General features: G+C 36.1%; 1 protein-coding gene across 6 annotated transcripts in view; it reads right to left on the minus strand.

Annotated features, from left to right (window-relative positions):
* Positions 1–290: 290 nt before the first annotated feature.
* The window catches only part of C12H12orf50 (chromosome 12 C12orf50 homolog), a 52564-nt gene continuing 27002 nt past the window's right edge, over positions 291–25852 (minus strand). For 4 of the 6 annotated variants that reach the window (XM_058308521.2, XM_058308520.2, XM_058308519.2 and 1 more), the window contains 6 exons: positions 9692–9799; positions 8294–8410; positions 6756–6860; positions 6319–6522; positions 2822–2914; positions 291–615 (listed from right to left, as the gene is read on the minus strand). In XM_058308521.2, the coding sequence (XP_058164504.1) occupies positions 590–615; positions 2822–2914; positions 6319–6522; positions 6756–6860; positions 8294–8410; positions 9692–9799 (653 nt within the window). In that variant the 3' untranslated portion in view covers positions 291–589. The remainder of the gene's footprint in view (positions 616–2821; positions 2915–6318; positions 6523–6755; positions 6861–8293; positions 8411–9691; positions 9800–25852) is intronic. The other 2 variants (XM_058308522.2, XM_058308523.2) reach the window with 1 other exon arrangement.

Consider the following 25852-nt stretch of genomic DNA (forward strand, 5'->3'; position numbering starts at 1 on the left):
TAAAGACATAGTTTAGCAACTATACTGCATGATAAACCAACCTTCATCTCTTCCTAGAACACATTGGCATTTTAATTTTTATTGAAATTTTTAACAGACTCATCACTAAACTGCAACCCTGAGACATATATGAATTTTTGTTTATGCTTTATCTATTATCAGCACTGAGAGTCCAATTTAAAACCTAGATAAAGCTAAAGAAATGGTGAAGTTTTTTCCATAAAGAATAGAGATCAAAGGCACAGCTTTACTCCTTAATCTGTGTAATACAACGATTTACAATAAAAGAATGACATTGTCAAACTTTTAAATTTTATTAAACATTTGTGACAGTGCACAGAATGAATTCCAGACCTTTATAAATACATAGGCAGCTGTATGTTATTTGCATTTTTATCAGTTTGGAAAGAGCACAATGTACTTCCTGCATCTTATTTTCAGAATTTGCATTTTATCATCTTTGGCTATTCAGTATATAGTAGGGAGTACTTGAATATCTCATTCTTTGAATTTTCATTTTTGATTGTAAATCAGATGATGTCTGGCATTTTTCTCTTTTCTCATTTTCCTCTTCTCTCAACCTCCAGGTTTATTTGCTCCCATTTCTTCTTGGTTCTAATAATAAAAGACATAATATTTATTTCAATTATTTTCTTTTATAGCATTCTTCAGGGCATAACATTTCATATTATTTTTTCCAATTACTTATCATAAATCTAAAGGTAAAACAAAAACTTAGCTTATTTTTTTAATTTGTAAATTTTCAGAAATGCTGCTAAAACTAATTCCACTTCTTTCAGATACTTTTCCTGCTTCGAATTTGGATAGAGGAGTAGAAAGAATTGAGAAGACTATATATAAGCCTCTACAATGGAATACCCTGAAAAAACATTACATCCTGTGGAGACAGGCACCTCCATTCCCACCAGCTATATCCCTCTATCAGAAAGGACATGGGGCCTCAAGAGAAGTCCAATAAGAATGGCATATCTAGTCCCCTTTGTCTCCTGCCCTCCATTCCCAATTCCCAAATATGCTTGCATTTTCCTCTCCAACTTCATCATTCTCATAGCATCCAATGTTTCCCAAAAGGCTCCTCTCACCCATTTACACTTCAGTAGCCTTGGCAACCAGAGCCTAGAAGAATAGACTTAGTGGCAGCTCCTGTTTCCTGCCTTTTTCCCTCCAGCAATCTATCTACCCACTGGGAAATACTGAAATCACTGCTGTGCCCCAAGCAGGAATATGCAGGGGAAGATACACAAGTTACTCATTCTCTTCCTATTCAGATTTTGATAACAACAATTGGTAAGGATAAGAGTTTAGGGGCCATTAATTTCCCAATCAAAAGTTCAGGCAAATAAAAAGCTAACTTTATGTTGTGAGAGCTTTAGTTAATTTCTTGAATCTAAATCCCCATTCTTTTTTTTTTTGTCTTTATTTTTTTAATGTTACATTCAAAAAATATAAGGTCCCCATACAGCTCCCACCCCACCCCTCCACCCACAACAACAACCTCCTCCATCATCATGAGACATTCATTGCAGTTGGTGAATACATCTCCGAGCACGGCTGCACCTCATGGGCAAAGGTCCACACTATAGCCCACACTCTCCCACAGTCCACCCAGTGGGCCATGGGAGACACATAGTGTCTGGCAACTGTCCCTGCAGCACCACCCAGGACAATTCCAACCCCCGAAAATACCCCCACATCTCATCTCTTCCTTCCACTCCCTACCCCCAGCAGCCACTATGGCCACTTTATCTATACCAATGCCACATTTTCTTCGATTACTAATCACAATAGTTCATGAATAGAATATCAGTAAATCCACTCTAATCTTCTTGATGTCAAAAACTCCAGGATTTTTGTCTACTCTTCACCTACTCCTCCCTCCAAAACTAAGTCGATTATTTCACTTTAAGGAAAAAAAGTCAATTAATAGTATTGTAATAGTTTTACTGTAGTAGGATATGATTTGGGAAAATGGGGGTAAAACCAGTTGATTTCCTATATAAAGGTACAAATATACACGGGGGAAGGGAGTGGTTTTTGGTCTAGACCTGTTCTGGTCCATCCTGAAATGTCCTCTATAAGAGCTTATAAATTTCATGTCCTGAAAGTTCTAAGCTGCTGATTTAGGTAGGACCTTCCTATCTGGAACTTTTTCTGAAAGGTTCCATTATCTTGGAAATATTTGAAACTATTTACCCTGTGTGGTTTTTTCAAACCTAATGAGCTGGCCCAGGACAGGATAGGAGAAGACACCAAGCCTTCTAACAAAAGAGCAATCTGAGGTCAGGTCTATTACAAACTCTGGTCTCCGGGGAGGTTCTCAGGATCCCCACATCCTCCCAGAGCACAGGGCACAAGAAAGGGAGACCACAGTCACTCAGAAACGTCTGTCGTGGAAACTTCATTTAGGGTACCCTGTCTGCACGTACCAGCCAATATTTACCTAAAATGGGTCTAGTAGGGCTTTAATATTTTGTGTCAAAATACCATTTTATACATTTATTTGTAGTTCAGCAAAGAATGCATTTTAACATAATTGCTGCCAGTGCTTCACTTGTTATGAGGATAGAACTGTTTCTAGTAACTCCAAAAATAGGCGAAGGGGAACACAATTAACAAAAGTCAAATTAAATTCCTAGTAGACAAGGATTCTACTAAATTCCAAGTAATTAACTGTACATATATATATCTTGAAAATGTTATTCATTTAAATGTCTTCTAAAATATGTTCCTTGAACTTAAAAAACTTATCATTCATTTTCAGAATTTTGTTAACACACTAAAATGACTAGTAAATATTTACCTGTATATATTTTTTCAGTTTTTGAATATGTTTTTGAAAAAGGAATTCTTTTTCGCCAGGCTGAACCGTTATAGGATGTTGACATATATTTGTCTAAGAAAAAAAGGAGACTGGAAATAAATATTTTATAACTTTAAAATCATATTCTAAGGTTATTTCAAAGTTATAAGCATTCCGTGGGTGAAGCTATTTTCTAAGTAAGTCATTTTACCATTTCAAAGCTAAGGCATCAGAGATACAGGTGAGTTTGTATTGTGATCATTTAAGTCATCTGTGAACATGGGTAGAGCTCTCTTAATTGGCTGTCCTATTCCTCAAATAAGACTTTGTCCCATGAGGCTAAGCTAGAGGAAAGTATGGTATCCAGATGTGATCAAAATATTTCATTGCCTTGCTTTACCATGATTTTTTATACAATTATGATGTTTGTGGTGCTTAAAACACACACACACAGACACACACAAAACCTATGGGGTATGGCCTAATTCTCTATTCTTTCCATGAAGTGACTCCCATGATCACAGTGATTGCTCAGTCACAGTGAACTCATTGTCCCAGGAAACCAAAATCATTTATAGACTAACTTGGTCCTTAAATACCAACTTTCCTCTAACATATCTTTGAAATCTTGTCTAACAAATTATATTTGTGTTTTCAAGTATTACTATTCAATTGTGGATCTCAAAGTATGGTCATAATAACACTGAGCTTATTTGCTGTTTTCACTATGATGGTATTTGTACCAACGGTTCAAAAGCAACAGTGAGTAAAACTGCTGGCCCCAATTGCTGGCAAATCAAGACATTTGTACCAAACTGTTACATATCTAAATATGTAGAAGTAGCCATTGTGCTCCTCAGAGCCATCTACTCACAGTAAAATAATAATAAATAAAATTTTAAAACCAACTGGCTTAACCTAAGAATGTCCTTATTTAAGGACATTGTTATTACATCACAACCCACAATTGCATGTCTTTTTCATACATTGTGAGATGAAATGGGAAGGATACATAAAGCATTGGAAGCACTAGAAGAAACTATCTTGGACTTTGGGTTGTTGTTTTTTTTAGTAATGTTGGAGTGGATAACACCTTTCAAAGGAAGACATATAACTAAGAAGTCATGAAAAAAATCTGGTAAATATCACTAAACAATATTTCTACGGGGAAAAATTAGCATAAACAATTCTCAGATTGCTTAATTTGCACTCAGTTCAACAGAAACTGGATCCATCCTCATGACTCTACTAAATTGCTGCTGCTGAGTTTGCTAATTGCCTCCTGTCATTAAATCCAATAATCACTTATAGTGCTAAATCATTTTTGTTTTCTCGGGAGATCCTTTTACTTGAAATTTAAGCAAAATTTTCGTGGTATATTTCCTTTCTCCCTTTCTCACTGCTCCCCCTATGTTTTCTAAGAAGGCTCACCCTCCTCTCTCTGGCCCAGAGATGCTGGCATTTCCAAGGCTAGCGCTGGGCCTGGTGCTACTCTCAATATACACTCCTTCTAGACGATGTTGTCTAGATGGATATACAATCCATCTGCCTATCTATATAATTCCAGCCAGATTTCTGAGCTGAGCTCCTAATCTACCCATCCAATTGCCTATATTAACTTTCCTGTATGCCTTCGTAGTACCTCCAATTCAACATATCCAAGGAAAACCATCATCTCTCCTCTGAAAATAGAGCTCTTTTTCAGTTTTCCTCATCACAGTGAATGGCGTCACCACCCTTTAGTGGTATGTCCAGAATCTGTTACTCTTCCTTGATATCTCTCCTTTCTTTCCTATCCAAATCCTGTGGATTTTCTATCTTCTACATATTTAGATGACTATCCTCTCCTTTTCTACCTGCGTGCAAACTGCCCCACCCCCAAACCATTCTTCAAGAAGCAGCCAACAGAAGTGCTCACTGCTAGGAATTTATCCTACAAACAAAATTAACATATGACAGAAGATACAAAGATATTCACTGCAGTATTGTTTACAGTTACAAAAAAACAAAAACAAAAAAAACAACTAGTAACAACCTGGTTTATAAACTATGGTAACTCCATGCAATGCAAAGCTAAAAGTTATACATCTGCTGATAAGAAACCATGACCAAGTTACATTGTTAAGTGAAAGTCAGGTGCAGGCTTCCATTTTGATATTCACAGAATGTGTTTAGAATGAATATAAAACTGGTAAGAGTACCTGCTTCAGTGGAGTGGGATTAGGGGATGAGGGCTTATTAGAGGAAGGAAAACTACTTCTTACAGTGTACCCTCTTCAGTACTGTTCTAATTTTTAACTGTGCATACATTTAAAAATCTATATAATAAAATACATTTTTATGGGAAATCCACAGAAAGTTAGGAACACATAAGAATGAAAGCCTTTTTGATTCCATATGCTAAATTTTTATATAAATTATTATTATGGTAGTTGAGTGAAATGAAAAAGAAGAAAGGAACCATATACAGAAAATAGCAAACTCTGGTCTGGTAAAATCATATTGCTTCAATGATCACTTACTCAGAATTGCTGCATATGATGCAACAGACACAATGTTGTTTACAGGAAAATTATTCATGAAAATATGATGATCATATACATATATATCATAACAGCAAACTATGTGTATATGTATGCTATGTATTTATGCATGTATGTGTATATATACATATAATCTCTAAATGTCATTCTATTCTAAACAAAGAGAATAAAAATAATTTATAGAACGTTAACTTCTATTTAAACTGTATAAAAACGGACCTAAGAAGACAGAGTTTTATTTATGTTTCAAAAGTATACAGCATTCAGAACTCCATAAACTAGGCTGTTAACATAGGGAAATATAAACATGAAATTACAGAGAATTGAGTGACATTTTGTTAAGTTCAGAAAACTGAAGCCAAATTTCAAAAGAGCAAAATTCATCTGAAAAAGGAAGAAAAAGAGATTTGGTTTCCTCCTGCCCCATGGCCGTGCACTTCCTGACATATACTATGACTTTGCCTATTACATGATGAAATGATTTACAAGCAAGTTGTGCGTGGTGGGAAAGATGAGAGCTTGTCAAAAAGATTGCAGTTAACCTCCAAACTAACCCTTTCAGAAAGTAATCATGAAGGCCTAAAGAAAAGCCAAGCACAAGCTTGAAAGTGATAATTGAACAATGCAGTTAGTGGAACAAGAAAATGTCAACCATTTAAAAAACAGTCCCCAAGAATGAAATAAAGGTATCCAGGGGGAACAAAGTAGAATGCTCTGAGAAGAAAACACTAGGGAGGCATAATGTCAAGTCATCTGCACCCAACACGAGTTTTCCTCACATCCTTTAAATCATCTACACTCCTGCACATGGAAGAAATTTTCTCACTGGTTTTCTAAGACGTTAGGGTGGTGATGGCCTGGAACAAAAAGAGGGGTGGCAGCAGCCAGCCATCAGGAAATTCCATGGGAATGCAAGCCATAGGCAAGTGTAAACTGATCAATAAAGAGCCTCACCTGGACAGAGGTTGAGTTTGGGTTCCTTGTTAACATCGGCTTTATTGTAAGACCCATTTGCAGCCCTGCCGCGGGGAGGTACATTCGATGAGACAGTCCTGACAGCATCTCTCTGAACGTGGATATAGGATGCATTCTCAGCATTTCTGTTTTTATTATTGTGGTGGTAACTCATTTTATTTTGGGGATTTGGGGCCTGTACCACTGAAAAAGAAAGGTGGGGGATAGAGAGAGTAATTTGTGAACAACATATTGCACTTTAAGCATTTGACAGTGTGATAGAAGACAATCAAGCTAAAAAAGAGAGTAAGTTTATAGAAGTTGGGTTGACATCTAAAATAACATTAATGCTTTGTTTTTCAGGTAGAAAATTGTATTTGCTACTTATTCTCTTGTCAAATTATAATTTAGAAATATCAAACATATGGGCAATTTACCTCTTCGCATTCCTGGACCAGGAAAGTTCTTTGGTTCATCATAAATCCATTTTCTCTTTTTCACACCTTTAAAATGAGGTTTCCTCACCGGCTGGACATCATTCACTTAAAGAAGATAAAATTTTGTACAGTTTTTAAGAGATGCTTTCATCTGAAAATTACTGTAGGTGATAATTATATATCTGTGCATTCACATGTCAAGTAAAGGAAAAAAATAAATGTACCACCTAATGTTTTATATTCTAGAACAAAGGGTGATTTATTCTTAAGTGCCAAAAAGTCTGTCTTGGAAATAGATTGATGAGAAAATGTTCAATAAGTAGCATTACTCAGAGAAAAATGCCTTTTCAAAGGAATATGTAGATTCTTTTAAAAGAACATAAAATTACATTCCAAATATAATTATAATTCTCATTATGTTGTTATTAAGTAGTTTTAGAATTATTTTGAACATAAATCTCTTTGTACTTTTTAAGCCAAAATTATATCTAAAGAAGCTGGATTGACTTAAAATACTTTGAATGAATTTTACCTTATTCTTTTAAGATCTTAAGGGATTGTGAGTATTGATAACTTGGTCAAACGTGACTGAACAGAATTTGTAATTGTTAATATTACGAAATTATTCACTTTTTATTTGCACATTTTATTAATACACCAAAATTTTATATTCATCCTCAATTCTCTAGGAATTTCTAAAATACAATTGTACAGAGAATCTTTAAGCACTTTCATCAAGAAGGGCATTTTATTATTTCTCTCTGCTCCTGAGCATTTACAAAATGACCACCGCATAGAGAAAATGAACAGCAAGTGTACTTTGTAGATTGCAATTATTCTCTACAAAGTGGAACAACTTGAGTCTGTCTTTGCCTTGGCTCTCCATCTCAGCTTATGTTTTAAGACCTCAATGAAGTTGATTCACTTTCTCCTCTTCAATCACCACATCCTACCCCCAGTCCATAGCTCCCAGTTCTAGGCTTAGAAACCCATATTTTTAATTAGCACCATAAACTGAGCTTCTTGGGGTAAGCCAATGTGGTTCCCCTTTCAGTACTTAGCAGGGATCCAAGAATATTACAGGAATTTAATAAATGAAATAAGGGAAAGAGGGAAGGAGGGGAGGAAACAAAAAGGTAGGAAGATTCATGAGTCTTACTTGTAACAAGGGAAGAAGTTCAGCACACTGAATGGCAAGAAGTCAAATCAAGATGGATAATCCAAAACACAATAAGAAGCTGTCAATGTATTCCACTATGGATGAAATTTAAAGTGCTATACTAATGAATCTTCCCAGAGGGAGCAGATTATTAATTTTAATACCTAAATTAAACAAGTGGGAAAGCACTCAATTTACTAGGACCTACATCACAATTCATTGTCAGAGCTAGTAGAGGAACACTGTCTTTAATTCTTAATCCTGAATAATTTTCAAACCATCATTTTCAATTTTTAAAAATCTATTTCAAATAAGCAAAACTAATTCATGATAAGAAAAATGTATCCAAAGCCAAAAAGTGATAGAGCTAATTTCTCACTTGAAGAGGGGTCCTCTCTGCACATCATACTGATATTCTCAGTAGCATTTAATACATGCGCTGTAGGTACTAGTCGGGTAGTTAGGGAACGCTTTGGATGAGGACTGTCCTTGTTCTCTTTTGAAGCAAATTAAGAAAATAAAATGTCAGTATTAGTAAAAGAAGTGCTCTAGTTGGTATTTCACTTTTCAAACATTATGTATTGATCTTTAGAATGCATCTTTAAAATCCCTTAGTTGCTGCATTGATCCCCAAATACTGTCACTAACAAAACACCAAAAATCCAGAACAACATCGTCTCCTCTGTTGTGATATAATTACAGCGATAATTTAATACCTCCATACAAAAGAACTAAATGGTTATCAACTTCACATCAAATGTGCCAATTTAAATTGGGGTGCCCAAAATATTTTAGATGTGGAACTTCTACTTATTCTAGGCTTGGGAGCAAGGCTGTCCAGTAAAGCTTTCTGCAATGATGGGAATATTCTAACGCTGTTCTGTCCGATGGGTAGCCATTAGCCACATATGGCTTGGAATGTGGCTAGCACAACTGAAGAACTGAATTTTAAATTTTACTGAAGTTTAATTAACTTAAATTTAAACATGCAGCTGGTAGCTACTGTATTAAACAGTGTAACTTTAGAGTCTCTGATGGTTTAGGCAAAAGTTTTCCATCTCAGTGAGAGAGATTTACACATAATTTTCCATTAGAATACTTGAATTTAACACAAGTGACTTTTCCTATGTTTAAGAATATTTAATAGCTGGAAAATATGTAGGTAAAATTAGTTAATATATGAAAGGAGAGTGTGCAAAGCTGTCCAATTACAGGACAGTTGTGCTTTTAGTCTGTGGTTGACAGAGGTGTTCAGTAGAGAGATGCCAACCAGTTGTAGGCTTTGAACACGGTGTAGGCAGCATAAAACCACAGAAAACATATTTTATCAGTCCTCTTGATTAATCACAAATTACATTTGGCCTTAATTATAAAATAAGGACATCGTGAACCAAAGATTAATATTCTTAGCGATGTTCACAAACAAAGCTTTCTGAGAAAATTCAGTCATACTGAGTATTTTAATTTGGAAAAGAAATAAAAGAGGAGTTGATATTACCACTTAAAAGAATCAATAACTTTACAGTTAGAAAATCTCCTAGAAATTATGTAGTCCAACAGTCTAATTTTCTGATAAAGTCTAAGAAAGATAAAGTCCACGGTCAAACACTTAGGCACAGAGCCAGAACTAGAACCTGTGGGCTCCTGCCCCCTAAAGTCAGTGCATATTTTGATTTATTACCTTGGCTCTTTTATTGGTTGCTACAACCACCAAACTTTATGATTAATTTATCTATCCAAATTACAAATGGATCAATATTATAGAATGATTCATTACCTTTAGTGTTTGAACATTTTGACATGGTGCTTTCTTTCCCTTCAGTTAAAGCTGCATTTTCATCTACTCCAAGAAATATGATCCTCTGTGGAACATAACAGTCACCCCCTATGACAGAATCTTAAAGTCAGTGACAACAATGGCAGAAAATTGTACAAAACTAGTCTTTCAATACAAAAATATCTTCTATAATACCCCTTTTGTCCACTTTAAACATTTCCCCGTGCTATTGTCCCCATCTCTATAGATATCATATACGTTTAGGTTAATACACTTGTATATATGTATATATGTATATACATATACATACAAATGTGTATACATTTACACATAGATAATTGCAAAAAAGTTCTTTCACATAATTGAGAAAACTTACAGCATTTAGTTTCATCATTTAGAGTACCTCAAAGTAAATATAATTAAAGTTCCATATAATATATTTTTGGATATAAGAAAGCAGGGTTGCTGTTTTTTTGTTGTATTTTATTTTAGAAGGTACCAAGGATCAAACCCAGGAGTTCATATGTGGGAGGCAGATACTCAACCACTTGAGCTACATCTGCTCCCAGGAAAGCAGTTTTTATGTACTTTAAAGGTATTCTATTTTTCAGGATAAATACCCATATTTGCTTTAAATACTACTTATATACATAATTTCCAGATACTTCAACATACATATTATTTGTTTCTTAAAATATTTGTTTCAAATAATCTTCTTTAAAAATGACACCCAGTTGTGTAACAACCTGTGGAGAAATCAGTGAAACTAGTATAATAGCTGACATTTATGAAACATTTTCTGTATGCCAATACCCTCCACTGATCACTGTAAAGTAATTATCACATTTAATTATCTTCCTGGACTAGTCTTAATAATTCAGTGTGAGTTTACCTTAGCTATTTGGCAGATGAATCACATTACTGGATCATTTTTAAACCTTATAGCCAACAAAAGACACTTTTCCTCGTAAAGTACATCATGTCAGGTCTTTCCTTTAAGAAAATCTACCCGTAATTTCTTGAAATTAAATGAAAATTTTATAAACATGTCCCCTATCATTCATTCATTCATTCAATCTGTTTAAACATACAACGATTTATTCTACAAATATTTACTGAAGCGTTTGATGAGTCAAATAATTCTACTACAGAGATTAATCTACAGCAATTAATTATACACAGTTCCTGGCCTCAAGGAGCTTGCACAGAGCTAATGATAAAAATATTCAATAAGGCTGGACTTCTTGTTTCTGCCATGATAAAGTAGCTAGAATAACCTTTTTGCCAAAGACAGCTATAAAATACCAAAACCATACTGATTGTAGGCACTGGAAAACAAACAATCATGGGACTATAATTGATAAGAGGATGGAGTCAAAGTAAATTCCACTTTCACAATGGCCTTTTTCCCTACATGAATTAAGTTCCTCACTCATGCCAGCTTTTTCCCTGAAAGTATTTCTAATTTACCATGCAGGGAAATAGAGCTCAAGCAGAAATGACCAACCCAGCGAGGCTAAAAAAGAGTTCAAAGTTTGGGGCTGCTTAAGTGGCTTGAACTTGAAGGTGAAAATCCAAAAAGAAAGAAACTCTAGAAAAGCACACTCTAAAATATACATAAAATTGCCATTAAGTTTTTGGCTGATTCCTACACTTCTCATGTACAAAGTGTTACCTCAGAAAATCAGCAAAAGCAGTAGTTGGGAAGTTAAATAACTGGTCAAAGATTTCAGCAGCTGGGAGGTTTTAAAAAGAGTGATCAGAGATTTTAGCAGCTACATTGTGCCTATGAGGCAAAATTTGGAGTTCAGGACCCATCAGGGTAGAGACAACTCGGTGAACCCTCCAGACTCTCATTTTAGGAGTAAGGGTCAAACCCTAGGAATAAGCACTATGCCACCTTCAGAGAAAGACCAAAACTCATATACATCAGCCTCAATAAAGCCTAAAACCAATCCTTGACAGAATCAAGTTGACCTGCTACTATTCTTGATGCTTGCCAAAATAAAATTTTGTGGGAAAAAAACCATCAACCAGACACTCTATAATTTTTTATCCATAATATCCAGCTCTATTAAAAAAGTAGAAGACACAATGAAAAACAAAGCAACAGAATAAAATCAGTGGAAAATGGAAGAGACCCAAGGATTATCAAAAAGGAGCTTTAAAAAAAAATAGCATGACTATAATGTTAACAAAATAGAGGACAGGATGGAGAATTTAAACAAATACCTGAAAACCATAAAAAAGCTAAAAATTGAGGCACAATTATTGCTAATTGAAAACTTTTCCCAACACCCCACCGTGACGACTTGAAATATAGTAGGCATTGGCAGCTTTTGAGTCTCTACAGAGACTGAACTTATTGTAGTTGAAATGAAGGTTTGTTGTAGTGTGGACTGCTTTGCAAGTAAAGGTTTTAAGAGATCTTTAACTGCTTTTGATTGTTAGTGCACACAAATTTGATGGTTTTGTTTTTGTGAGTGCCCTTGACAAGGTTAGAATTAAAGAGTGGGAATCTTTGTGTCTAAAAAACTTCCGTGAAAATATTGTGTCAAAGGACTATGAAGTGTGCAACTTGCTGTCAAGTGTTTGGTAAATGCATAGGTGAAATGATTATGGCAAAGGTGGTAAAATGTTAAAATTGGTGGATATATGGAGATATATGCTGAAATGCTCTATATGGGTTTTTTTTGTAACTGTCCTGTATTTGAAATTATTTCAAAATAGAAGGTCTTAACCTTCTATTGGATTTCTCAGCTCAGCCTAGTTTTGAGTTCTGAGAGCTTTTTTTCCCTACTGTTATTCAAATAGGTTGGTGGTAAATTGCTGAAAAGGTGCTACGGAAAAGAACAGGTTTGTAGCAGGGACGCCATGACCATTCTGTATTTCCTTTCTTCTTCCAGGAACTCCAATTTTGGGTTAGACCTGGGGAATATAACCCAGGGGCCTCCCACTGCAGTGAGCAAACATTTAGTGAAATAATAGTGGTCATAGCTATTTTTGTGTGTGTGCTCTATGTGCTCATAGAGGTGAGGCTCAGAGAGGTAACAGTTAAGTGCCTACAGCTAGCAAAATGGCTGAGTTCACTTCCATTTCCCACTGAAACAGTTTGCAAACCCACCCAGAGATTCCCAAGAATGGAAACTTTGAAGCTAGTTAATTGAATTTCTTCCTTTTAACTACCAAGTGGAAAACAGGTGCAGGTGACTTGTTCAGGTCCGATTGTAGAGTCCTGGACAGAGCAGGTGTGGATCCAGGTCTACCTACTCCTAGTGGCATACTCTTTCTACTCCTCCTCTGCCCTCAAGTCTCGTCCATTGACCCACATACTGTCAAGTTGCAAGGCACAGGCCCACAGAGGCCCTCAGGAGCCCTATTCCTGGGCTTGGCAGGAACACCTGGACCACCAGGCACTCCTCTGGCCTGTAGCAAAAGGATGGACCAAGGGCTAAAGTGGTAGCAGCAGCATCTATAGGTTCAAAGCTGCTTTGGGGAAACTGCCCCCAGCAGTTAACTAGATCAACCCAGTCTTTATGTGCATGGTACTGGCGTAAAGATAGATTGACCAGTGGAACTGAATCAAAAGTTTGTAAATATACCCTCACAACTGACCCATTCTACTAGTCAGAATAGCCTATTCAACAAATGGTGCTGGGAACTGGAAATCCATATTCCAAAGAAAGAAAGAGGACCCTTATCTCACACCTTATCAGAAACTAATGCAAAATGAATTCAGGACCTAAATATAAAAACTAGAACCTTCAACTCTTAGAAGAAAATGTAGGGAAACATCTTCAAGACCTTGTACTTGGTGGTGGTCTCATGGACCTTACACCCAAATCATGAGCAACAAAAGGAAAAACTAATAAATTTTGATATTTTGTTCATGGGTTTTTTAAGTTGTTGTTTTGGTTTTTTGTGTAGGTTTTTTTTTTTTTGCATTAAACTTGATTTTAAAAAACCCAAAACTAATTTAAGAATTTGTTAGATGGATTTAAGTGTTGTGGGAAACTGTCTTACCTGTTCCTTATTGTAAATGTTACACCTGTTCTATTGTAGATGTTGCAGTGGTTAGATGTTGCAGTTGTTCCCTATTATTGTAGATGATGTTGCAGTTCTAATAGCAAACAGCTGCTTAGTAGCAGTATCCAATAAATACACGGTGGAAACTAGGGTCGAGGCTCTCAGTTCCAGAAACTGTGAGTCCCCTGGTCCCATCTTTATCTCCTCTCTTGTGTCTCTGTCTTTGACCTTTATTTTATAAAGTTCTGTGTTGCCTTTCCTTTGAGCCAAACTGTTGTGAGCTGATTGCAGCATTTAAGAACAGAGAGGAAGCGGATTGGTGAACAAGATAGCAGGTTGGCATAAAATATCTGGGTTTATCCAGAAAGTAAACAAGTTGAAAAAATACAGAAACTAACTGAAATACATGGAGAAAATGGCATACATACACTAAGCATTTTAGGAAAAGAAACAGAATTGGACAGAGCCCTTTACAAAGAAATACTGGCTGAGAATTTTGCAAATCTTATAAAAATCATCAAAACCACAGGTTTAAGATGCTCCAAAAATAGTAAAGAGGAAAAGTAAAAGAAATGAATAGTATTTTCAAATGCTTAGGTACATCATTGTAAAATAGCTAAAAACCAAAGAACACAAGAAAATCTTAGTCATCCAGGGCAAAAGGACACTATTTTCAGGGGAACAGCAAGATTACTGATGACTTTTCAACAGGAAAAAAAAAAGGAAGCCAAAATGCAATGGAAGGATGACTTAAAGTTATGAAAGGAAATAAAAAAACACTGCCAATTGAAATTTCCATACCTAGGAATATATATTTCAAAAAGAAAACCAGAATAAAAACATAAACAAAAGGTGAAAGAATTTGGTGCCAGCATACTTGCGCTATAAGAAATACTGAAAGAAGCACAGAAGGACCACATGTGGCTCAAGTCACTGAGTGCCCGCTTCCCATATGGGAGGTCCTGGGTTCCAACTCAGGGAAGCTGATGTGGCTCAGTGGTTGAGTGGCAGCTTTCACATAGGAGGTCCTGGGTTCAATCCCCGGTCCCTGGTACCTCAAAAAAAAAAAAGCAGCCGTAGCACAGAACTATAGAGAAAAGAAAATCATCAGAGAGGGTAAATATATTAATAACTAAAAATTAAGGGAAGCAGATTTGGCACAACGTAGGGGAGCCCCACACGCAAGGAGTGCACCCTACAAGGAGAGCTGCCCCGTTTGGGGAAAAAAAAGTGCAGCCTGCCCAGGAGTAGCGCCACACACATGGAGAGCTGAAGCAGCAAGATGATGCAACAAAAAGAGTGACACAGATTCCCAGTGCCGCTGACAAGAATACAAATGGACACAGAAGAACATACAGTGAATGGACACAGATAACAGACATGGGGGGATGGGGGGGAGGACAGGGAAGGGGAGAAAAAATAAAAAATGAATATTTTTTAAAAATTTTAAAAAATTAATGTTGGATGTTTAAAATAACATTATCTTCCGGAGTTCAAGAAAAATGCAGAAGTAAAATATATGACAACCATATACATGGTGAGGAGGTATATAGAGCTAAACTGTTTTAGGTGTGTTTATTGATCTGGAAGTACAAAATTATTAATTTGATTAATTAATTGATTTAGTTAATGAGTCAAGGGTGCATAATATAAACCCTGGGCAGCCCTGTTCAACAGAACTTTCTATGATGATGAAAAAGTTCTATTCTGCGCTCTTCAATATAATGAATCACCACCCACTTTGCTTTTGAACACTTAAAATTGGCAAGGTAACTCAGTAACTGAATTTTAACTTTAGTTTTAAATCATTTAAATTTAAATAGCCACATGTGGCTAGTAGCTATTATATTAGACAGTGCAGCTCTGGGACAAGAAAATAATAAGATCATATATGACTAAAAAGCTAGTAAAAGAAAAAATTTAAGTGAAAAGAATTTGATTAATCCAAAAGGATAGAAAGAACAGAAAAATTATGAACCAATTAATATATGGGACAAGTGGTCAAAAATGGCAAAACTCACAGCCAATTATATCACTAATTATGTTAGATACAAATGGACTATCACTCCGGTCAAAAGACAAAAGAGTCAAACCACTGAAAAAACAAGGCCAAACTACATGTTGCTTCAAAACATGCACTTTAAATATAAGGAAACATGGGAAGTAGACTTGGCGGACTTGGCCCAGTGGTTAGGGCGTCCATCTACCACATGGGAGGTCCACAGTTCAAACCCCAGGCCTCCTTGAGCTGTGTGGAGCTGGCCCATGCGCAGTGCTGATGCGTGCAAGGAGTGCCCTGCCACGCAGGGGTGTCCCCCATGTAGGGGAGCCCCAAGCACAAGGAGTGCACCCTGTAAGGAGAGCCACCCAGCATGAAAGAAAGTGCAGCCTGTCCAAGAGTGGCGCCGCACACATGGAGAACTGACACAAGATGACACAACAAAAAGAAACACAGATTCCCATGCTGCTGACAACAACAGAAGCGGACAAAGAAGACGACACAGCAAATAGACACAGAGAACAGACAACCGGGGTGGGGAAAGGGGAGAGAAATAAATAAGTAAATAAATAAATCTTTAAATATATATATATATATATATATATGTGAGGAAACAGGTTAAAAATAAAAGGATAGGAAAAATATACAGTGAAAATATTAACCAAAAGAGAGCAAGAATGGTTGCATTAATTTCACACAAATTTTAAGGCAATAAGTGTCAGTAGAGAGAGAGAGAGATATTTCATAATGATAAAAGTATCAATTCAGGGGAATGGATGTAGTTCAACTGATCAAGCACCTGCTTCCCATGTATGAGGTCCTGGGTTCAATCTGTAGTACCTTCTAAAAACAAACAGACAAATGAAAAAAACAAACTCTCATTAGGGAGCAGATGTACCTCAGTGGTTGAGTGCTTGTTTCCCATGTATGAGGTTCTGAGTTCATTCCCCAGTACCTCCTAAAAAAAAAATCAACATTTAAAACAAAGTGTCAATTCAGTAGAATTCTATAAAAGACCTGGGGTAGCTATATTAATATCAGACAAAATAGACTTTAAGCCAAAAGCTGTTGTAAGAGACGAAAAAGGACTAGAGTAGACTTGTTGGTATTCTACCATAGACTTATTATGATTCTAGCAATGGAGAAAATTATATCATTGATGTGGAGACAGTGGCCACTGGAATGCTGCAGTCAGGGAGAGGGACAAAGAGGGGTAATATGGGGGCAATTTCAGGACTTGGAATTGTTTTGAGTGATACTGCAAATGACAGATATGGGTAATTATATATACAGCCATAACCTACAGACTTAAGTGGGAAAGAGTATAAACTACAATGTAAACTATAGTGGCAATGTTCCAAAATATGTTCATCAATTGCAATGAATGTACTACCCTAATGAAAGAAGTTGTTAATGTGGGGAAGGGTGGGAGGTATGGGGAATGGGGCATTGGGAAATCCCTTATATTTTTTTATGTGACTTTTTATGTGATCTAAGTATCTTTATAAAAATAAATAAAAAATATATTTTAAAATAAGAGAGACAAAAAAGGACACTACATATGAATAAAAGGGGCAGCCCAATAGGAAGAAATAACAATCATAAATATTTATGTACTTATCCATTGTGCCCTCAAATACATAAGGTAAACACTGGCAAAACTGAATGCGAAAAGAGAAGCACCTACAATAATACCTGGAGATTTCAATACACTGCTCTCATCAATAGACAGAACATCTAGACAGAAGATCAATAAGGAAACAGAGAATTTGAATAATATGATAAATGAATTAGACCTAACATACATAAATAAAGTAGATCGCACCCCAAAACAGCAGGATATAAATTATTCTCAAGTGCACAGGAATGTGTCTCCAGGATAGACCACATGCTGGGTCACAAAACAAGTCTCAAAAAATTTTAAAAGAGAGGAATTATACAAAGCATCTTCTCTAACCATAATGGAAGGAAGTTGGAAATCACTAACAGGCAGAGAACTAGAAAATCCACAAATATATTAAAGTTAAATAACACACTCTTAAACAATCAGTGGTCAAAGAAGAAATTGCAAAGGAAATCAGTAAATATCTTGAGATGAACGAAAGCAAGAACAACAAATAGGGAAACGGACTTTGGCCCAGTGGTTAGGGCGTCCGTCTACCACATGGGAGGCCCGTGGTTCAAGCCCCGGGCCTCCGTGGTTCAAGCCCCGGGCCTCCTTGACCCGTGTGGAGCTGGCCCATGCGCAGCGCTGATGCGCGCAAGGAGTGCGTGCCACACAGGGGTGTCCCCCGCGTAGGGGAGCCCCACGTGCAAGGAGTGCACCCATAAGGAGAGCCGCCCAGCGCAAAGGAGGGAGCAGCCTGCCGAGGAATGGTGCCGCCCACACTTCCCGTGCCGCTGACGACAACAGAAGCGGACAAAGAAACAAGACGCAGCAAAAAGACACAGAAAACAGACAACCGGGGGAGGGGAGAGGAATTAAATAAAAAATAAAAATAAATCTTTAAAAAAAAAAAAAAAAAGAACAACAAATAAAAAACATAGGGAATGGAGGGAAGGCAATGCTGAGAGGGAAATTAATAGTCACAAATATGTACATTAAAAAAGACCTAGGGAGCAGATGTGGCTAGGGCAGTTGAGCACCTGCCTTCCACATAGGAGGTCCCAAGTTTGGTTCCTGATGCCTCCTAAAGAAGACAAACTAAGAGCAGACAATAAGCAAACATCAAGCAAAAACAACAACAATGAGCAGACTAGAAAAAAAAAACAATGAGCAGATGAGAAGACAACAAGCAAAAACACAAAGGAGCAGGGAATAGATGTGGGTCAAGCAGTTGTGTGCCCACCTCCCAAATGGGAGGTCCAAAGTTCGATTCCCAGTGCCTCCTAAAGAAAAAACAAGCAGACAACGAACAGACAACAAGCAAAAAAAAAAAAAAAAAAAGCAAAAACAACGAGCAGATAACAAGCAAAACAACAAAAACAAGCAAGACCAAGGAGCAAACAGATGAGGGAGCCACATTAAGGGGTGGGAGGAGATCTAACTGCACAACTGGAGGAGCTAGAAAAAGAACAGCTCACTAAAGCCAAAAGGAAGCAGAAGGAAAGAAATCAAGATTACAACAAAAACAAATGAAATTGAAAATAAAAACTATAGAAAGCATTAACAAAATTTCGTTCTTTAAAAAGATCAATAAACTTGACAAACTCTCAGCTAAACTGACAAAGCAAAAAAGAAAGAAGATGCAAATCAATAAAATCAGAAATGAGAGAGGGGCATTACTACTGACACCACACTGACATGACAGAAATAAAAAGGATCATCAGAGGATACTGGGAAAAATTGTATGTCAAAAAAATTAGACAACTAGATGAAATGGACAAGTTCCTAGAAACCTGAACAACCTACACTGACTCTAGAGAAACTGGAAAACCTCAACACACCAATTACAAGTAAAGAGATTGAATCAGACATCAAAAAAATAAAAATAAAAAATAAAAAGCCCAGAACCAGATGGCTTCACAGGTAAATACTAAGTATTCCAAGAAAAATTAATATCAACCCTGATCAAACTGTTCCAAAAACTTGAAGAGGGAGCACTATCTAACTCATTCAATGAGGCCCACATCACCCTAATACCAAAGCCAGCAAAAGATACTATAAGAAAAGAAAATTATAGACCATTTTCTCTTACAAATATGATGCAAAAATCCTCAACAAAGTACTCGCAAATCAAAGCCAACAGCACATTAAAATAATTATATACCATGCCAAGTGGGTTTTTATCTCAGATATGTAAGGGTGGTTCACCAAAATAAAAATCAATTTTGCATTAAACCACATAAACAAAATGAAGTAAAAAGCCACACAATCATCTCCACTGATGGAGAAAAGGTATTTGACAAAATACAGCATCCTTTCTTCATAAAAGCATTTCACAAAATAGGAATAGAAGAAAACTTTCTCAACATGATAAAGGGCATATATGACAAAGCCACAGCTAACATCATACTTACTCAATAGTGAAAGACTGAATGGGAAGCCGACTTGGCCCAGTGGTTAGAGCGTCTGTCTACCACATGGGAGGTCCGCAGTTCAAACCCCGGGCTTCCTTGACTGGAGTGGAGCTGGCCCATGCACAGTGCTGATGCGTGCAAGGAGTGCTGTGCTACGCAGGGGTGTCCCCCACGTAGGGGAGCCCCATGCGGAAGGAGTGCGTCCTGTAAGGAAAGCCACCCAGTGCAAAAGAAAGTGCAGCCTGCCCAGGAATGGCGCCGCACACATGGAGAGCTGACATAACAAGATGACGCAACAAAAAGAAACACAGATTCCCGTGCCACTGACAACAACAGAAGGGGACAAAGAAGATGCAGCAAATAGACACAGAGAACAGACAACTGGGGTGGGGGGAAGGGAAGAGAAATAAGTAAATAAATAAATCTTTAAAAAAAAATAGTGAAAGACTGAAAGCTTTCTCACTAAGAGCTAGAACATCCTTGTCTTCAAGGATGCCCACTGTTACTAGTGTTATTCAACATTGTCCTGGAAGTTATTCCAAGAGCAGTTAGGCAAGAAAAACAAATAAAAGGCATCCATCCAGATTGGAAAGGAAGAAGTAAAACTTTCACTATTTGTAGATGACACGATCCTACATATAGAAAGTCCCAAACTCTATAACAAAGCTACTAGAGCTAATACATGAATAAAGCAAAGTGGCGGGGAATAAGATCAGCATGCAAAAATTAGTAGTGTATATATACAATAGTAATGAGCAATGTGAGGAGGAAATCAAGAAAGAAAATTCAATTTACAACAGCAACAAAAAGAATCAAATATCTGAAAATAAATTTAATCAAGAATGTAAAGGACCAGAACACATAAAACTGTAAAACATTGCTAAGAGGAAAGCGAATGTGGCTCAAATGATTGGGCTTCTGTCTACCACATGGCAGGACCCAGGTTTGATCCATGGGGCCTCCTGGTAAAGGTGTGCCTGCACAACGAGCCAGTGCTCATGTGCCGAGCCAGTGACCATGCAGAGAGCCACACAGCAAGATGGTGACACAACAAAAGAGAGACAAACGGGAGAGTCAAGGCAAGACACAACAAAAACCAGGAACTGAGGTGGCACAAGTGGCAGGGAACCTCTCTCCACATCAGAGGCCCCAGGATCGAATCCCAGTGAATACTAGAGGGTAAAACAAGACAAAAAGAGAAATACACACAGAAGATCACACAGCAAATGGACACAGATAGCAAAAACAGCAAGGCAGAGGTGGTGAGAAAAAAAATATTGCTAAAGAGAAATCAAAGAAGACCTAAATAAATTTAGATAAACGAAAGGATATTCCATGTACATGGACTGAGACATTAAATATTGTTAGGGTATCAATTCTACCCCAAATCATTCTACCCCAGATTCAATGCAATCCCAATCAAATTTCTAACAGCCTACTTTGCAGAAATGGAATAGCCAATTATCAAATGTATTTGGAAAGGTAAGGCAACCCAAATAGCCAAAACATCTTGAAAAAAAAGGATAAAGTTGGAGAACTCACACTTCCGGACTTTAAAGCATACAACTAAACCATAGTGGTCAAAACAGCGTAGAATACATAGTAAACATAGTATACAAGGATATATATATTGGACAATGGAATCAAACTGAAAGTTCAGAATTTGACTGCCACATATACAGCCAATGGATTTTGAAAAGGATACCAATTCCACTCAATGGGGAAAGAATAGTCTCTTCAACAAACGGTGCTAGAAATGAATATCCATATAAAGTAAAGAATGAAAGAGGACTGCTATCTCATACCATAAACAAAATGAACTCAAAATGGATAAAAGACCTAAATTAAGAATCACTTCTATAAAACTCCTAAAATAAAATGTAGGAAAGCATCTTTAGGACCTTGTGTTAGACAATGGTTTCTTAGACTTTACACTCAAAGCACAAACAGTGAAAGAAGAAATAGATAAATGGGACCTCCACAAAAATAAAATCTTTTGTGCATCAAAACACTTTGTCACAAAAGATAAGCTATTCAATGGGAGAAAATATTTGGGAACCACATATGCAATAAAGTTTACTATCCAGAATAAAGAAAGAAATCCTACAACTCAACAAAAAAAGACAATCTTATTTTTAAAATGGGCAAAAGACTTGAATAAACATTTCTCCAAAGAGGATACACAAATGGCTAATAAGCACATGAAAAGATGTTCAACATCACTAACTATTAGGGAAATGAATATCAAAACCACAGTGAGATATCATTTCACACCCACTAGAATAGCTACTGTTAAAAAAAATAGAAAACTACAAGTGTTGGAGAGGACACGGAGAAACAAAAACACTCATTCACTGCTGGTGATAATGTAAAGTGGTATAACTGCTGTGGAAGACAGTTTGGCAGCTACTCAGGAAGCTAAGTATAGAATTACCATATGGCCCAACAATCCTGCTACTAGGTATATACCTAGAAGAATTGAAAGCAGGGATTCAAACAAGAATTTGCAAACCGATGATCATAGCAAAATTATTGAGAATTGCCAAAGGATGGAAGGAACTCAAGTGTCCATCAACTGATGAATGGCTAAACAAAATAAGGTATATACATACAAAGAAAAATTCAGCCATAAAAAGGAATGAAGTTCTGATGCATGCAACAAAATGAATGAACCTTGAGGATATTATACTGAATGAAATAAGCCAGGATATATATTGTACGATCTCCCTGATATGAACTAATTATAATAACCAAACTCTTACAGTTAGAATCTAGATTATAGATTACTAGGTAATAGACTGGAGTTAGAGAATGGGGAGCTGATGCTTAATTTGTACAGAATTTCTATTTAGATTGATTGTAAAGGTTTGGAAATGAATGGTGGTGAAGGTAGCACTTTCTTGTGACTTTAATTAACAGCACTTAATAATATAGGAAGGGTTGTTATGAGGGGAAACTTTAGGCCATGTATATTTGTTACTCGAAAAAATTTTTTTGAGGATAGTTGAGAAAGTTTCTCAGAAAGTGGGAAAAAATCAATAGGGAGGCAGGAAGTAGGAAAGAAAGATAAAATTAGAGGCCCAGTCTAGAAGGTCTAGTATCCACATAATAGGAGTCTCAAGAGAGAAAGCAGTGAAAATGGAAGCAGGAAAATCAACTCAAATGGCCCACTGAATGCCTAGAATAAGCAGCAAGAACAGATCAACACTGATGCAGACCATTGTAAGATTTAGAATTCTGGAGGCAAAGAGAACATTTTAAAACTTCTAGAAAGAGATAGGCAGATCACATATAAAAAAATCAGGTTTCAGAATGACATTAGGTTTCTCAATATTCAACAATGGAATATTAGATGACAATGGAATAATGCTTTCAAATTTCTGAAGAAAACTATTTCCAACCTTGTGTTTTATACTCAGTTTAAATATCAACTTTTAGGATAGAATGAAAACATTTTCAGATATGTGATATTTAAAAATTACTTACCATGACACATGTGGCAATTAGAAAATGTATCCCACCAATATTAGGCAGTTAAATGATAAAAGATATAGGATACAAGAAACCAGAAATCTAACACATAGAAGAGGTAAAGGGAATGCTGGTGAAGGGATTTCCCAGCTGTGCTCCAAGTATTGAAGAACCATTGTAGATGAGTGTAATATGTTTCAAGATAGACCCATTAAAGGCAGTCATTACCAAGATTACTATAGCAATGCCATTTTTTGTACTCTGAAGAATACCTAGGTTGTTTGGTCCAGAATCTTCTGAATACTAGGTTTTCCAAGAATACGTGCTGATGAAGCTCCTATTTTACCTTTCATGCTATCTAGGTTAGCTGAATATTCTCATTTAACCTACATGGTAGAAAATGCTCAGCCTGCCCACCCACATTAGATTGTGATATGTGCTTAAAATTAAATTTCATTGTATTGAAGAAACCAGTAGCAGAAAAATCATCAAGCCCCCTGGAATAATTATAACAAAAGATGTGTAAGTCTTCTATAATGAAAATTATAAAACATTGCTGAGAAAAATTAAATAAGATTCTTAATAACTGAAGGAAGGTACAAGTTTATGGATTATAAAACTCATTATTATTAAGATATCAGTATTTTCAAAATTCATCTATAGACTCATCTATTGATTTTAATATAGGTTCTAATCAAAATTCTAGAATACTGAATTGAGGAAATTAAAGGACAATTCTAAAATTTATATGGAAATTCCATGTATCTCAAAAAGTAAAGACAATGTTAAAGAAGAGAGAGGACTTATGCTATCAGATATCAAGACTTACTTTTAAAGCAACAATACTTATAAACAGTGTGGTATTGGCCCTAAAATACACAAACGAAACAGTGGAATGGAAGAGAGACTCTCGAAACTGATGCACTTATATGGTCACTTGATTTCTGACAAGTATCCCACTGCAATTCAGTGAGGCAAGTGAAGAATTTTCAATTACATATCCATATGAAAAATGAACAACCTCTACATCCCACAGTACACAAAAATTGAGATGGATTATAGTTCTAAATAGGAAAAGTAAAATAATAAAGCTTCTAAAAGAAACAAATTAAAGATTATCTTTATGGCCTTGGGGTAGGCATTGATCTCCTAAACAGCCCACAAAAAGCAATAACCATAAAATAGAGATCATAAATTGATGATCAACAGATCATCAACAGATACTACTAAGAAAGTCAAGTTACAGACTGGGAGAAGATATTTGCTATTCATTAACTAAACAAAAAAGACTTGCATCCAGAAGGCAATCAAATTTTTAACGGATAAAAACTTAAAATCACACTTCACAAAAGAGGAAGTCAAAATGGCCAGTAAGTTTAGTAAAAGGTATAGTGATTAGGGAAATATAAATTAAAATTACCATGAGATTAATTTTAATCTTCAGCCACCTATCAGAATGGCTAAAATTAAAAGGACTGATTCAGATTCCAAATGCTGGTAAGGAGCAACTGGAATCTCCTACATTGCTGCTAGGAATGTAAATTTGTACATTGGTTTTACTGTAAAACTGTTTGGCAACATCTACTAAACCTAAATATAAGCGCACCCAAAAGAAAATGGATACATAAGTCCTTTAAAACACAACGCACAAGAATGTTTGAACAGCCCCAAACTAGAAATAACTATAGAATAGATAAATATATTGTGATATAGATACAAATTAGAGAGATAGAACAGATACACAGATATAAATAGAAAACTACACAACAATGTAAAAGAATTACACTCGACAACATAGATCAGTGTCGTGCAAAGTGTTGACTAAAATAGTCTAAACACAAAGGAATACAATTGTATATTTCTATTTATATAAATCCATGGTGATAGAGATCAGTGTAGTAGCCACCTATGAGAGAGTGCTATTGACTTAAGAAGAACCTTCTATAGTGCTATAGATATGTGCACATGCAATGTAAAATGTCTTCAAACTATGCACTTTAGATTTGCCCACTTTATGTTAGGTTAACGCTCAATGAAACACTAAAATACTATTAAGACTAAAGACAACATCCTCAGACACTTCAAATTTAATACTGACTCTAATTATAAAATTTTGGGTCATCTTCCTTTTAAAGATGCCTTCCCAATAAAGTTTTCTTAATATGTGTATGTTGCTTTCATATTGATATGCAAAGGAGTTTCTGCTATCTATTGATGCAGAGATCAATACAATGTCTGGAGAAACATCAAGCCTGACAATGCCAGAAAATCCAGTACCCCAGGTGATGGAAAATTTTAACATTCTCTTGGTAAGATTGTTCAACCAGCTTATTACTCTAACATTATTAGACAGACTAATGAAAGCAAAATGATTTTCTCATGGACCTAAGTGCCCAAATAAAAGGAAATATATTAATGATGTCACAACATGAAAGAAAGTTTTTTCTGAGATGAAAACATCAGTTTATCAATGGTTAAAAATAAAATTTTGTTAACCAAAAAGGCAATGTGATTTAATAGCATTTCCCCAAAATGTATGATTACAACTGGTCACACCAATCCAAGTTTTGTTCACTGCCATGGTGTATAGACAGTGTGAACACCACTTGGAGAAAATGCCAATGCCTATCTATAGCTAAAGCATA

The sequence above is a fragment of the Dasypus novemcinctus genome, chromosome 12 (genome assembly GCF_030445035.2).
Source record: "Dasypus novemcinctus isolate mDasNov1 chromosome 12, mDasNov1.1.hap2, whole genome shotgun sequence".
NCBI lineage: Eukaryota > Metazoa > Chordata > Mammalia > Cingulata > Dasypodidae > Dasypus > Dasypus novemcinctus.